Source organism: Mesoplodon densirostris, chromosome 4 (genome assembly GCF_025265405.1).
Source record: "Mesoplodon densirostris isolate mMesDen1 chromosome 4, mMesDen1 primary haplotype, whole genome shotgun sequence".
Lineage (NCBI taxonomy): Eukaryota > Metazoa > Chordata > Mammalia > Artiodactyla > Ziphiidae > Mesoplodon > Mesoplodon densirostris.
Window position 1 is genome coordinate 119,617,739 of NC_082664.1, and position 15,365 is coordinate 119,633,103.

The window sequence follows — 15,365 nt, forward strand, 5'->3', positions numbered from 1 at the left end:
CAGGGCGTTGAGGGAGGTCACTCATGTATGCTGGGGGAGAGGGGCTGCCTCCTCAGAGCCCCCAGGATCCTAGGGACTTGTGGTGCAGTACTCAAAGGAAGGCTGCCTGTGGACAAATAGTCCTGAAGGTTCTTGTCCAGCTCCTGCTTGCTGCCAGGGAGAGAAGAAGTTTACTTGGGCTTCTCCCTTCTGGGCACTTGAGACCAGGCTCCTTATATTTACTACACCCACCTCCCTACACTCACTGCACCATAGCACCCGCTGCTCTGGGGCCTTCTATGGCTCCCTTGGCCTGCTCCATCAGTACCACACTTTCCTCCTGGCATTCAAGGACTGTCCAGGTGGTTCCAGCCTTATGGCCACCATTGCACTCATATATAACACATAAGCCTGTCATCATTTCTGCCTCATACCTTTGCTGTTCTCCACATCTGCCGGCCATCCCCTCTCCCACTGTGCTTTTAAAGCTCAGCACACTTCACTCCTCCTCCAGGACCATCCCTGTGCACACTGATTCTTGTCTTGAAATACCACCAACAAAGACTGTCCTGTTTCTAAGCTCCTTAGCACACCTTACATCTCTAAGTGTTTCATTCATTTACAAACACTCATTAAGCAGAAACAGTGACCTCCCCCCAACCTTTTAAATTCTCTTTGCCCAGTTTCACAAACTGGTCCCACCCTTTGCTCTACAGTATTGAACTTGCCACTTTTTCTCCAAAATATATATATTTTCATGCTTCCATGCCTTTTCTCATGCTTTTTCCTCTATATCAATGCCTTTACTTATCTTGTCAGGCTGGAAATCTCCTAGTGGCCTTGAGGACCCATATCAAATGTCCCTTCCAGGTGATTCCCTGATCTCCCCAAGCTGGCTCAAGTACTTTTTCCTGCACTCTTATAGCCCCTGAGCTTCCTGCCATCATGGCATTGACCACAAAGGATGTGACTGTCAGTTACTTGTCAGTTTCTCACATTAGAGAGTGAGTTCTGTGAGGGTAGGACCTAGATGGGGCCAGCAGATGAGCAGATAGTCAGTAGTCTCTATTGAAAAAAATGGGTCCTAACTTGGGTGCTGCCAGCTGGTGGACCATGCAGGTCCCCCGCTGGGCCTCAGTATCCCCTCTCTCAAATTGAATGGCTATGGCCCAGACCCAAGAGATGCTAGGTAGGTGTGGGAAGTCCTGCCATGTGAAGGCCCACCTGAAGTGTACATAGCAGAAGAAGCCTGCAGTCTGGATGAGGAGGAAGAACAGGAAGATGCCAGGCTGCAGGCACGAGGAAACCCCTGGGGGCCGACCAGGTGGGCAGGAGTCCTTGGCTGCCGCTTTCTGAAAGGAGATGTTCTAAGATCCTGGATCAGCTTCTTACCCAGAAGGAGGGAGGGGACCTAGAATCTGGGCCACTGTTGGCTTTGTTTCCCTCTCCCAGTGTTGGGGTACCCTGACTCTCATCCAGGGAACTTGGAGAGAGGGCAGAGTACAAAGCTGCCTCCCCACCCCAGATGCCATGGGTCCATCTGTGGGAACAGCTGGGTGGGCCTGGGGCCTGGGATCTCCAGGGGGCCGAAGTCTCTAGAGATAAGCAAGAGAGAGAAGTAGAGCGCAAAAGGCAGCGTGGTAGAGAGGGCAAGGAAAAGAGCAAGATGGGGCGGGACACAAGGAAGGGTGGACTTCACCACGAAGCTTTGAATGATCTTGGGCACAGCCCATTCCCATCTATCTTCTGGTCATTGTGGAAGTTGGGCCAAGTGGTCTCCAGGGCCCTGCTGGTACTGAGAGTCTGTGGGACTCTCCAGAGAGCAGAGAAGACAGAGAGAAGATGAGATCTGTGTGCCTGCATGCCTGTGTGCATGCACACACAGACACAGACACAGGTGTGCCTGACAGGAGTCCCAGGAGGGGAAGGCAAAGGCAGGAGGGGCCTGGGGCTGCAGAAGTGCTGGAAGAAGGGGGCTGAGCCCCACGGCCCTCCCTTCCTTGCCCCTCACCACTGGACCCTGCAGGTCCTTCTGCAGACGGCTCAGGATCTGGGCCAGCTCTAAGAAATGATGCTTGGTGCCCACAGGCAGATAGAAGACCTGGGCTCTTGAGGCCATGTGAGCAGCTGCATCCCTGGTGCAGGGTGGAAACCAAGGGAAAGAGCTCATTATCCCCTCTGATTGCACCCAAACTGCCTAACCATTTCTCATAATCCCCAAAGGCAGCACCTGGGGGAGAAACAGACACCATCCATACGGCTCCTTTTGGGAACTGGTCTTTTTACCCCAGAGCTTCTCCTCAAGACAGCTTTAGCTCAGAGAAGCATCTCCCTAAAGCTGTCTGTCTCAACCCCAGGCTCCCTGGGCTCTGCCTTCAGTCTCTGGCCCTCAGGGATTTAGATCCTCTTCCTCATCCCATCTTCCCTCCCCCAGGCATCTAGATGTAGGGAGGAGGGCTGGGGTTGGGGCGCAGCCACAGCATACAACCTGAAGCCATCCTCCTCCCATGGCATCAAGGTGACCCCCTGCCCCCAGGGCTTCATGGGTAACTCCAGAGGCCTGACCTAGAGAGGGATGCTGGGAGGCCGGAGGAGGGTAAAATGAAGTCATGGACTGCCCACCCCCCAACTGGGCCTGATTTTGGTTGTGCTCCCTCCAAGAACCCCATCAAAATGTTCCCTGCTGGGACTTCCCTGGCATTCCAGTGGTTAAGACTCCGTGCTGCCAGTGCAATGGGTGTGGGTTCAATCCCACATGCCGCGTGGAGCGGCCCAAAAAAAAGTTCCCTCCTTCCAGAAGCTATCACTGAAGGAAGGCTCAAATTTACTAACCCTCCTGGGGTGAGAATGTCTTAGGGAGTTGTGCTTAAACTAGGAGTTTCAAAATTTTAACTTGATTCAGTTAATTTCAGGTCAGTTCAACAAACCTAACTCGGCCCCTAGCCCCTCGCTATGCTCCAGACTTTGTGCTGGGTGCTCAGGAAATGATGAAAGGAATAAAGGACTAATGGGGGGGGGTCTTCAGGCAGAGAAGCCAAGTTGATGGATGGGGACTTCTCCCTCTCCCCCAGGATCCTCATCTCCCTGTGCCCTTACCTCATCTCTTGCAGGTCTCGGAGCAGAGTCCGCTGTCCGCGGAGTAGGGCACTGACCTTAGCTGAGTCCTGCAGGAGTCCTGCAGGCCCTTCTCTAGGGCCCAGGGCACAGCCCCTCTCTTCTCAGAGTTCACCTTCCCCAGGGATTTGCAGCCCTCTTCCTTCTAGATGCCTTACCCCATTACCTGGGCCCTCCTCATTTGGGATACATTAGGTTTATCTGACCCTCTCCACCTGGGCTTCTGACTACCCCCTCCTCTCAAAGCCTCTCCTTGAGGATGGTGGTTTCCCCCTTGACAGTGGCCAATTGGGAGCTTTCTCAAAGTCCCTCCCCTTTCCAGAAGTGGTTCTGCCCCCAAAGGAGGCCAGTCCTCTCCTCCCCACTTCCCCCAGGGCACAGTCAGCTCCCCGTGCTTGGGCCCTTGTCTTAACGAGTGACCTGGAGAGTTGGCCACTTCTCTCAGGGGTGGGTAGAACCTGGCAGGGGGAGTCCTGGGCCTGGCAGTAGGATCAGGGAGACCTGGCCTTGGAGTGTGGCCTCCCTCCCCTCTGCCCCACTCCAGCCCAGCCTCAGCTGCTCTGTCCTGAGGACATGATTCAAACCTAGAGCTGCCAGAGCCCAGCAAAGCTCACAGGAGCCACTGACCTCTTCTGCCCAGCATCTAACATCTTGACTGAGCTCAGCACTCAGGCCCCAGGCTGGGTCTGCCATGGGACATGACTCCCCAGGGGAGAAGCCAGGATGGCAGTGGAGGGGAAATGAGGATTCTGGTGCCTCTGAGCATTAAGCAAGCGTATGTGAATCAAATCACACGTGGAGCTACATGCAAATAAACACCCGGTCTATTTCTGTCACTTGTCTGGAGACCCACATCTAAATACGTGACAACTCGTTTCCCCAGCCCCAGCCGTGGGGCTCTGTGAGCTTTTGCTTGTGCAGAGCCACCCTCCTGCCCATTCCCCTGCCTGGCAGGTCCACCCCATCCTGTGACCTGCAGCATTTCACCCCTGCCCTCCTTTCCCTCCAGACCTTGGGGGAGACTAGTTCCCAAGTACGGTGCTTGCTCCTCTTCCTGGACAGAGGGAGCGCACTGGTGCCATCAGACCCAGTGCCTATGGGGCTCGGCTTCTCCAGGCCTGCAGGCAGACCCTTGGATGCCTGAGGGGCCACTCACCCAGGCTCCCTCCGGCCTGGCCTGGCCTGGGGACACCAGCTGCTTCTTCCATGGCCTCTCAGCCTGTGCCAAGTGCTTGGAGAGACCCTAGAGAGCCTGCAGGATCTGGCTGTGTCTGTGCAGTGTCTCCTCCAGGTCAAAGCTTCTTTCCCCTGGGGATTGGGGCAGAGCTGGGACAGGCAGCCGGCAGCTGGGGTGGGGCAACAGATCCTATCTTTCGAAGGCTTCTTGGAGGGCCAGAAAGGTGTGGCTTCTGCCTCCGAGACTCTCCCCTGGAAAGAGGTGTTTGGGTGGTGGGGCAGGGACAGGACACATCACCTGAGCCCCAGAGCCTGCTTACATATGGCCTCCTCAGGTCTCCATGTCCCCCCTGGTTCAAGGACTCCTGGTTCAAAGGGAAGAGGATCCTGTGACCCTCAATCGGGCCCTTGCCCCACCTGCCCGTTCCCTGAGTCCCTACCCTTTTCCTGGACTTCACAGTTCGGCTTTGGAGTCATGTCCTCCTTGGTGCCCAGGCAGCCCTTCCAGCTACCTTGCCAGGCAGAGCTGCTCTGTCTCCAGGAAGGGCTGCGGGGGAGGCTGCAGGAAGAAGAGGAAAACTTAGGCCCCAAACCCATGGAAGATCTGGGGGCCGGGGAGTCTCCTCACAGGGCCTCCCACAAGCCCACTCCCCCTCCCTGACCAAACGTTCACCCCAGCATGGGAAGACACCCCCGCGACGCTGGTTCTCCTTCCCATACAGCTGGTTCTCCTTCCGCCACCAGGCCCAGAACTTTCCAGTCCTCCCAGCCCCACTGCACTGCTGACCCTCACACCCTTCTCTCCTGCTGAAGCCCAGACCCCAGCAGCTCTCTCAGGCCTCAGGCTTTTGTCCATGCCACTCCCTGTGTTCTTTCAAGCTCATCTTTGCCATGAGGTCTTCCCTGCTCTCCTGGCTGGTTAGGACCCCTCTGTGCTCCCATAGCTCCTAATCAGGCTGGGAGGTCCTTGAGGACAGACAGGGCCTGGCTCTGGGTCACCTCTGGTCCCCAGCACTGCCTAGCACAAGACTTGGCCTGAGCAGAGCTCCATGAGCAGGTAGAGATAAGGGTTGGAATGACAGGTCTGGGAGCTGGACATAAGCAGAGCATCCGGGGAGGGGAGGGATCCCTGGGCTGCCTCTCTCCCAGCCCTACCCCCAGGGAAGGCCCAGGGCCAGCGTTACCTCTGCACCCGGCTCACGCAGACTGAAGGTCAGGAAGGACAGGACATCATGGTCATCTGGAAAGGGGGGTAGAGAGGGAAGGTAGCTCCCACCCGGCAACTCACTCACTCAGCCCTCTCTCCCCAGCCTCCATTATGTTCCTGGCAGGCAAGAGATCTGGGTGACTTTGGGCAGCTCTGACCCTTGTCTTGTTCACTTCATGGGAAAGGCGTGAGGATCAGACTAGCAGATGGGTGGGCTGTGAGGGTTGACCCACACACAGAGCCAGAGGGGGACCCCCAGTGAGTGAGAAAACTGGACAGTCCTGGCCGAGAGCCGTGACCACAGGCCGAGCAGCACCCTCAGGCCCAGAGCCTGGCTGCTGCTGGCAGGAGCCACCACACAGAGGCCACCTCCTCTGCATAGCTCTGACCATGTCACTGTCCTCCTCAGAAACCTTCCATGGCTCCCCAGCACCCAAGCCCTGTCATTCCAGGACTCCCACCTCTGGTTGCTCCCTGCTTTCCAGCTGAGTTCCTCTATGGGTTCTCTGTTATATCACATCCCTTTGCTCCATTTCTCTAAATGTCCCTTGTGGCTGTCCCTCTTCCTTTTGCCACACAGCTCCCAGCTAGGGGCCCTCACCTGCCAGGGTGCTGGTGGCTGCCGAGACCCCAAAGAAACCTCCAAGGGCCAAAAGCAGGGACCCCACATCGACACAGATCTCATCCGTGTTGCTGGGAGTGAGGTCACTGTTCAAGGACACCTGAGGGGCACAGAGGGCGTGAGCCCCTTGCAGAGGAAGCCCACTCCTCTCCCTGACCCCTGGCAAGGGGATCGTCCCCACCTGACTCACTGGCTCCCCTGGCCCGGAAGGCGGGCAGCAGCTTGGTGTCAGAGTGGTGCAGAGGGTCTCGCACACCCAGTCTCACGCCAGCCCTCCCAAGCATGTGCTCAGGGCCTGTGTAGGGAGTCTGTGTAGGGAGGAGGATCCCTGGGGTGTTGCCTGCATGTGCCAGGGACCCTGTGTGGGGTCACATGGGTCATGGGCATTCTGCAGGGTCATGGGCATTCATAAAGCTCCGAGCCCTGTCATCTGCACTCCCTGCCTGGTGGACCCACAAAAGCAGCGACTGGTGCGACTCACACGCAGCCTCTGCCCCCAGTAGGTGATCCGTGCTCTGAAGGGGTAAGGCCGGTTCCGGAAGTCCTGGTGGCAGAAGCCCAGCACCCGGCTGGCTCCATCCCTGTGGGCGCTTGGAATCCAGCCAGGCCGCACAGGACCCAAGGCCTAACCAGCAGGGGTGGTCCCAGAGGCCGTTCTGCCCAGGCCTGCAGTGCCACCCACCCCCACTGGTGCAGGACCTGTCCTTGCCGTCTACCTCGAGCCTCCCTTGCTCTCTTCTGCTTCCGTAGCAGAAGAGAGGGGAGCGGGAAAGCAGGCCTTGCCTGGCGGAATGCTGGGACTTGGCCCTCCCTGGGACTCCTCCCTAGGGGGCAGAGCCTGGACCAAGAGTGGGGTTTCCACCCCCAGTCCCCCGGGCCTCGTCCCACAGGCTTCCCTCTGGGTACGGCTTCTCTTTCCTCTTCCTTCTGCCAAGCTTGGCCTGAAGCAGGACAGACAACACGAGACTCATCCTAGCAGCCAAGGACAGTATGACCAGCCCGCCTCCCCCCGAGGGGCGGTGCCGCTAGCTCTGGGTGTTTGTTAGAGGAGTGTTGAGCCCCAGACGTCCTGAGTCTCTCAGAAGGTCTCACACCAGACAGCCTGTCACTACTGCCTTCAGCCAAGAGGGAGGCAGCGTGGGGCAGGGGAAGAGCCGTGTGACCTGGGGCAATTTACTTCACCTTTCCAAACGCGAGTTTCCCCACCTTTAAAATGAAGATAATAATTGAGATTCTCTCATAACATTGTCATGAGGGTCAACCAAGTAATGAATGTGAAGTACTTGGCGCTGTGCCTGGCATACAGTAAGCTCAGGGCATAAACGTTAGCAATTATTCTAATTGTTACGAGCTAAGGGATGTCTGCTGAAGACAATGATGAACTGGCCCAGCTACTGAGGAGGCAGCCTGGCTGAGGAGGGACGGGCAGCCACGTCATCTGAGAGAAAGAGACGGTGCAGGCAGGCAGGCAGGCAGGCAGGCTGCTGGTGCGGGAAAGGCGTGGACACTCCATGGGCAAGTCTGCCCTCGTATCTCAGCTCTGTGCACAACTGTGTGACTTGGGGCAAATCATTCCCCTCTCTGGGCCTCAGTGTCCTCACCTGTAACTGGGCACTAATAATCCCCACTTCTCAAGAGTGTCAATATGAGATGACGTGAGTGAAAACACTGAGCATGGGCCCCACCCTGCATCATTTCTCTGCTCCCACTGCCTGGGGCTATTGGGTTGAATGAGTTGAGGACTCAGTGGGTGGTTCCCAGGAACAGCAAGCAAACTCTGGTCCCAGGCCCCTGGAGGAGGAGGCACTGCTGGGACCTAGTGGGAGGGAGTCCCAGGGCAGTGCCATCAGCTTACATGAGAGACCAGAAAGGAGGGCACCGCCCTAGGAGGGGGGACTCCCCGCCAGAGGCCAGGGCAGGGGCGTGGTGGGCAGAGCGGGTAACCGCCAAGCCCTTCGCAGCGCAGGAATGGGGTGCAGGGCAGGCCAGGCGGGGCCTTACCCAAGCGCCTTGTAGGGGGTGTGCCCGTCGCTGGCCAGCACACGGATGGCAGGGCTGTTCTGTGTGGGAGGTGACAAGCAGCCTGAGCCACGGGCACAGGGAGGAGGGTGAGGGTGTGGGCGGGATGGCGGGCAGGAGACCATGACTCACCTGGGTATTCTCAGCCGAGGAATCGAAGAGGATCCCAATGCCGTCCCCAGAGTCCAGCGCCCCCAGGACAGAGCCTACTTGGCCCCTGCCCCGGGTGTACCACACGGCCTGCAGGTCCCCAGCTGCTCAGCTCAAGGGTCCCTGCAGGACACTGGAACCCTGGGCTCACCACCAGCCCCCCTGACTCACCCCCTCTACTGGACCTTGTTGGGGCCACTCACCATGCCCTGGGCTCCCCGGCGCCCTGGCCCAGTCACCCTCATCTGCGTTTCCACCTCCCAGGCAGAGAAGAGGACAGGGGTCCTGCTCCACATGGCGCCATTCCGGTTCCACATGGCTGGGGCCAGCCGTACCTCCTCCAGGCCTGGGATGGCATCTGCGGATCAGGGCAGCTCAGGGCCTGGGCCCCACCAGCCCCAGTTCCCCCATCATTCTCTCACATTGGGCAAGGCTGGGCTCCAGGAGGAGGAAGGAGGTAACACCACAGCCATTAGATAACAGGCTGGCTAGTCTGACACAGGAATCCACCGAAGAAGTGGGACCCCAGCACGGCTGGATGGGCCTTTGCCAGGGGAGGGCAACTGAGGCCAAACCCACACAGAGCACTTTCCCCGCATTCTCATGTAAGCCTCGCCACAGGTCTGTGTGGCCTGCTTTTATAAGACCCCCTTTTATAGATGAGGAAGCTGAGGCTCAGAAAAGTTGAGGAACTAAGTGAATTGGAACTCATCTCCGTCTGACTCCAAAGTACAAGCTTTTTCTGCCATGAGAGAGATTTGTGTCCAACCCTTTGTGTTTCTCAGATGAGGAAACAGAGGCCCTATGAGGGAAAGGACATGCCTGAGACCACAGAACACAGTGGATCACCTGGAGAGAATAACCACATGGAGGGTCAGGACGCTAGACCCTGAACAGACACTTGGGTGTGTCCAGATGCGGCTGGGCCTTCCTGATGGGGGCACCTAGGGGACATCTCAAGGTGGGGAAAGTATGAAAGCAGGGGTGGGAACTGGTCTGCAGGACTGAGGAAAGGGTGAGGGATGGAGTGAGTGTGAGAATTACCACTGGTGTGGGCGGGGTGGGGGAGGAGGGAAGAAAGGGGTGAGAAACTGAGGCAGGCTTGGCAGGAAAAGGAGAAGGGCGATCAGAGGCCCCGCCCCTGCTGGCTCCCCTCCTCTGCGGCCTGCCAGCCTGGAACCTGGCCCAGGGCCCAGTCCCTGCCGGCCGTTCTAGAGACTGATAATCCAGCCTGTTTGCTTGGCAAAGGCCAGAGCTGGGGGCAGGGAGGCTCAGAGGCTGCAAGGCCAGGAGTGCTGGAGCCCTTGGGAGCCACCCCGGCCTCTGGAGTGGCAGGCAGGAGGCGGAGATTGCCCACACCTGCCACCCTTCTGTGCTCCGCCTCATGTGGATTGTTCATGGGGCCTCCCCCTAGGCTGTGGGCCCCTTGAACCAGACTCAGCCCTGCGTCTCTGGGCTGGGCACACAGGGCATGGGGCGAGTTTGATAAAAGGAGGAATGAATGAATGGACAGTGAGCATATCACTGGGTGACCTTGAAGAATATACCTCTGCTCCCCTATATGGCCTGGCACACCCCAGACTTGGCATGGCCCAGGGCAGCGAGTGTGGCATGGGCCTTGCCATCCTGGCCCTCAGGCATCCTGGCCCTGAGGCAGGGCCTGGCTCGGGTCTATGAGGAACAGCCCCCTCCTTTGCTTACCTCCTGTGTCTCTGTGAGGGAGGACTGGGCCCAAAACCCTGCCGAGAGGGCCCGTCTTCTTAAAGGGATATTTATTCTGGTCTCAGTTAGGAATCATGCTGTTTTTCAGAAACTTCATCTCACAGACACGGAAATACACAATGGATCTGCTTTCTCTCTTTGGTTTGTCTGCTAGGAGGCTCTGAACCAGATCCATGGCCCAACTCTGAAGGGTGGGCAGACTTCACAGCATATGTTTTGGCAAGAAGCCACATTTTTGGACTCATTTCAGGCCTCAACCCTAAGTCTTATTCTTCTTGCTCACTCCTAATTTAAACTTCTCTCTTTTGCATAGGTCCTTATAAGTCCTCCAGAATCTTTTTAGAACAAGACCAAGCAGAAGACAGATTCTTTGTAGGTCCGGATTTGGAAGGCCCTGGATACAAAGTATGGGCTAAGATGCTCTCATGCTTGCTTCCACCCAACAAACATACAGGGCAGTGCTGGGGCCCTCTCTGGCAAAACAGCTGGCCATGGGGATGCCTCCCTCCAGGCAGCCCCCTAGTTCTCTTGGACAGCCACAGACCCAACAGCGTGGAGCCAAAGTGTAGGTTGGTGCTGGTCCAAGTTGCCTGGTGTCTGTGTGTCTGGGACTCAGCCTATGAACGTGTGTGTGTGTGTGTGTGTGTATGTGTGTGTGTGTGTGTGTGTATGTTCACAGGTCCAAGAGGCAGGGTGAGGGGTCCTCTAAGGAGGGGTAAAAAGCGAAGAGAGGGCTTCCCTGGTGGCGCAGTGGTTGAGAGTCCGCCTGCCGATGCAGGGGACACGGGTTCGTGCCCCGGTCCGGGAAGATCCCACATGCCGTGGAGCGGCTGGGCCCGTGAGCCATGGCCACTGAGCCTGTGCGTCCGGAGCCTGTGCTCTGCAACGGGAGAGGCCACAACAGTGAGAGGCCCGCATACCGCAAAAAAAAGAGAGAGAAGAAAGAAGCCCCAGGGCAAAGAAGAGGAGAAGCAGAGAGGAGAAACTGAGGCTGCTGGGTGGGGGTGGGGCTGTCGTGGAGCAGCAGACAGGTCTGGGAGGGGTCCTGGGCCCCTGGCACTGGCTGCCCAGGCCTGGCCCCATCTTGGGCAGTGGCTGGTACTGGCAGGCCTGCTCCCCACCAAGTCACAGCCATCCAGAGCTAGTCAGCCCCTCCAGTGTTCCACCCTGGGCATGGCTGGCCCCCTTACCTCCGTGATGGCTCCAGAAGGGTATTCCAGCCCCAGGCAATGCCAGCCTTGGTCCTTTGAAGCTGAGCTTGTACTCAAACCTTCTCTGAGGAGGGTGGCCCCACTCAGGGCTGTGAGGGTCCAGGAGTAAGAGGAGGAGGAGAGGCAGAGCAAGGGATCCAGGCCACGGACCACCAGCATTGTGAAAGGATCTGGTATCCGGGCCCAAGGGTGGATTTGCAGCTGGGAGGCCAGGGAGGGCCTCCTGGGATGGGGCCATGTGGGGAGGAGCTGGGATGGGCCAGGAGCTGGGCTTTGGCACTGTCCTCTCCCCACCTGCCCAGCACAGACATCCTGTTCCTTCCAGGCCTGACCTCAGGTCCCGCCCATCACTTCACCTCCAGCCTGACGGGCAGCCTGACCTCTTGCCCACCTGAGCTCTGCCCCTGCTCCTCAGCTCAGGCCATCCTTCTACCTCCCTTCTGCCCCAGCGGCTGCAGGGCCTCAGGGGTCACTGGGACGGGCCACCCTCCGCAGCTCTGACTTTCCTCCCTGCCTGGGATGGGCCCCTACATCCTGCCTCCTTCCCACAGATGGATGTCCCCACTGTCTGGCCATTACCTACCCACCCCATCCTTCCCTATCCTGCTCTCCCTGCTGCGATACTCAGCTCTCTGCCATATTCCCAAACGCTCATGCCTCCAAGCAACCTGGTTTCCTCAACAAATAAAGTATATGAAAATAGAAAGGGAGTCTTAAGAGACAGAGTAAATAAATGCAATGCATAGACCTTGTTTGGAGCCTAATTTTAACCAACTAAATGGGGGGAAAATGAGACAATTGGAGAAATTTGAACAATGGCTATTTGATTAAATTAAGGAATTCTTGTTAGAATTTTTTGGAGTAATAATGGTATTATGGTAGTGTTGTTGTTTTTTTTCTTATGTCTTCTGGAAAAACATACTAAAACTTTACGGATGAATTGACATAACATCTAGGATTTGCTTCCAAACATCCCAGAGCTTGAGGGGAACAGAGTGCGGATGGCACAGGATTGACCTTGAGCTGATAACTGATAAAGTTGGGTAGTGGGGACGTGAGGCTTCCTTATATTCTTCTCTCTACTTTTATCTGTTTGATAAGTTCCATAATAAAAAAAGTTTAAAAAAAGTCAGAAACCCTATGTTTCAAATCTTTTCATCCAAATACATTTTCGTTTTCCGGAGTAGCTCATTTGCCAAGATTTCTGGGTAGCTGAAGTTTTACTGTACTTTGTAAACTCCCAGTAGGATTAAGATTCTGAAGCTCCACAAAGTAATTAAAACCAAGGCTGTAAATGGAACATTTTAGGGCACGCTAAAAGAAGAACTTCATTTCTCTACACTAAGCCCTCAGCTACCTCCACCTGCTCTCCCCCTTCACCTTCACAGCCAAGCTGTGGAAAGATGGGCTCCCCTCCAGCCCTGCTTCCTCGCCTCCCCCCAAGTCCTTCCAGCTCCTGCCCTCCCCACCTCCGCCTCCCAGGAAAACTGCTCCAGCAAGGCCTGATAATGCCCGTTCTCTGTGCCTAGCAGACAATTCTCAACACGGTCTCTGCAACGTGAAATGCTGTGGACACCCCCTCTCCTCCCCCTGCTCTAAGAACCCCTGCCCCAGGGCTCACCTGCCTCTCTGCTGCCCTGGGCCATCCCAGGAGCTGCTTCTTGGTCACTGTTCTCCCTCCCTGGCCCCTTACGGGTCACGTCTCTCCTCAGGCTCCACGTGCTACCTGGCCAAGCTCGTCCACGTCCATGGCTTCAAGCACCATTGCTGTGCCCATGATCCCCAAATCTCTACTCTCAGCCTGGCTTCTCCTGGAGCCACAGCCCCGAATGAATGTCTAACCCTGGAGTAGACCTCTCTGCTTGGATGTCTCAAAGGCCCCCAGACAACATGTCCAAACCAAACTCCTCTTCTCCAAGCCCCAGCACATCCTCCTCCAAGGCTGAGGGGAAATGGGTGGCACCACCCACCTTAACAAGCTGGAGACTGGAATCCCCCCAGATCCCTTCCTCTGCCTCATCCTCGCATCAGCCATCAGCAAGCTCTTCAATTTGCTCCTGCCACTCTCATACTGTTACCTGATGCTTTAATCTCTCCAAGCCTCACTTTCCTTATCTGTAAAATGGAGATAATAGCGTATATCTCCAAGAGTTGTTTGGAGGGTTACGTGAGGTACTACATCCATTAGAACAAGGCGTGACAGAACTCAGCTCAGTAAAACACCAACTGTGTTCATCTTCCTCTCCACTTCCTACCAGCTTCCCCAGTCCAGGCCACCATCAGTCACCTCCTGTCTGGCCTCTCAGCCTCCCCACCATCTCCCTGTCTCCACTCCAGACACCACCACCCTGTTGCCAAAATCTTGGCTATCTGTGCACCGATGCCGAACAGAAATACGGAGACAGAGTTATGGAGGAGAAAGAGCGGCTCATAGTTCTTGAGGCGCTAGACTACTGTGTTCCCTCTTTGCCTGGCAAAGAAATAAAGCCACTCTTTTTTTCTCCTCTGTAACTCTGTCTCTGTATTTCCGTTCGGCAGCGGTGCAGAGAGCCAAGATCTTGGCAACAAACTCCTCCAGCCAGACTGCAGCCAGAATGATCTTTCTAAAATGCAGATCTATGTCATTCTGCCCTAAATCCTTCAATTGCTCTTGGTCATCTTTGCATAAAGTGAAACTCCTTGAGGGGCCTGCAAAGCCAGGTGGGGTCTGGGCCCTGCTTTCTCTTCAGCCTCACTTGCTCCCAAACTACACCCATTGGCACCTTAGCCTGGCCACACTTAAGCACCTCACCGCCTTTGCCCAGTCAGTGCCCTTCCCTTGCCAGGATCACCCCACCCCGTCCCTGACTGTTCTCCACACGTCTGAGAAGCGGCCCCACGCCTCCGTCCTCTGCCTCACGGGCTCAGTGCTGGCGGTGGGCAACATCCACCAGATTTCTGGGCACCGAGCTGAGTCCTGAGCGGATTCCCCCAGGTCTGTAAGCTCCTTAGGTGAGAACTCTGTCTCGCTCATCTATGACATGCCAGTTGCCAGTAGTTGCCAGTAGAGCACAAGGGAAGGATGAGAGAGAAGAAAGAGGGGGAAAATAAAAAACCATAAATCAAGGGAGAGAGGGGAGAAGTAATGAAGGAATGGGGGCAGGAGGGGGGCTCACATGCCACCAGGTAGAAGGAACATCCCGTTACGTGCGCCTGCATTCCTGCAGCGCCCCATCAGCCGGATCTTGCCCCTTTACTCTTGCTTGTCACACTTGGTGCAATTCTGCATTATCACGCCTGCCTGGCCCCTCTTGTGGCCTCATGGCTGCAGGCATCTTTGCATGTTTCTGAACCTGAACTGGCTTCTGGACCAGCTAGTGAGAGCCAATTGTCAAAGTCCACCCTGATCCCTGCTTTCAGTGAAGTCATGTTGGTAGCATGAAATCTACCCTGGCAGAGGGTACACCATGGACACTATACATCAGAGCTCCCTTCCCCCACACGTGCCCTAGACCTGAGTGTCAGACATTTATCAGTGTGCCACCGCGTGATTCCCTCTCCTCGGCAGTCTCACCAGGACAGTCCCTCTCCCATCGCAGACCCACTGCCCCTCACGGTCTGGATTCCAGCTGCCTGACCTTGCTCTAGGGAAGGTTCCACCTTCAATCACTACCATGACCTCCCCTCTATATTTTCCGCCTCCCTCTCAGTATGTGGACACTATCCCAAGGTAAACGTCCTTCCCTTTGGCAGTCAGATTTGCTCAAGCCTCTGCTGCCTTAAATATCCTCTCACCCCCTCTCCTCTTTTTTTGGGGGGAGGCCTCTCACTGTTGTGGCCTCTCCCGTTGCGGAGCACAGGCTCCCGCCGCGCAGGCTCAGCGGCCATGGCTCACGGGCCCAGCCGCTCTGCGGCATGTGGGATCTTCCCGGACCGGGGCACAAACCTGCGTCCCCTGCATCGGCAGGCGGACTCTCAACCACTGCGCCACCAGGGAAGCCCACCCCCTCTCCTCTTCATTACAGCTAGGTTCCTCCAAAGATTGTCTACCTTCCCGCATTCCTCGCACCTCCTCTAGCCATTGTGATCTGGAATCCACCCCCAGCAAACTAAGGTCTTGCTGAAGTCACCAGCAACCTCCTTGTGGCTAACACCTATGGCAGGCTCAGTTCCCCTCTCCCGTGAT

General features: G+C 56.5%; 1 protein-coding gene across 1 annotated transcript; it reads right to left on the bottom strand.

Moving 5' to 3' along the window:
- Positions 1-17: 17 nt before the first annotated feature.
- Positions 18-11,312, bottom strand: LMAN1L (lectin, mannose binding 1 like). Its single transcript, XM_060096106.1, is given in 15 exon segments — positions 18-143; positions 1,200-1,331; positions 1,991-2,114; positions 3,076-3,143; positions 3,507-3,572; positions 4,250-4,401; positions 4,710-4,765; positions 4,767-4,828; positions 5,454-5,509; positions 6,078-6,198; positions 6,580-6,679; positions 8,100-8,158; positions 8,250-8,357; positions 8,471-8,625; positions 11,180-11,312. Coding segments are annotated over 14 exon segments (1,344 nt in total). The 5' UTR covers positions 8,585-8,625; positions 11,180-11,312.
- Positions 11,313-15,365: the final 4,053 nt, after the last annotated feature.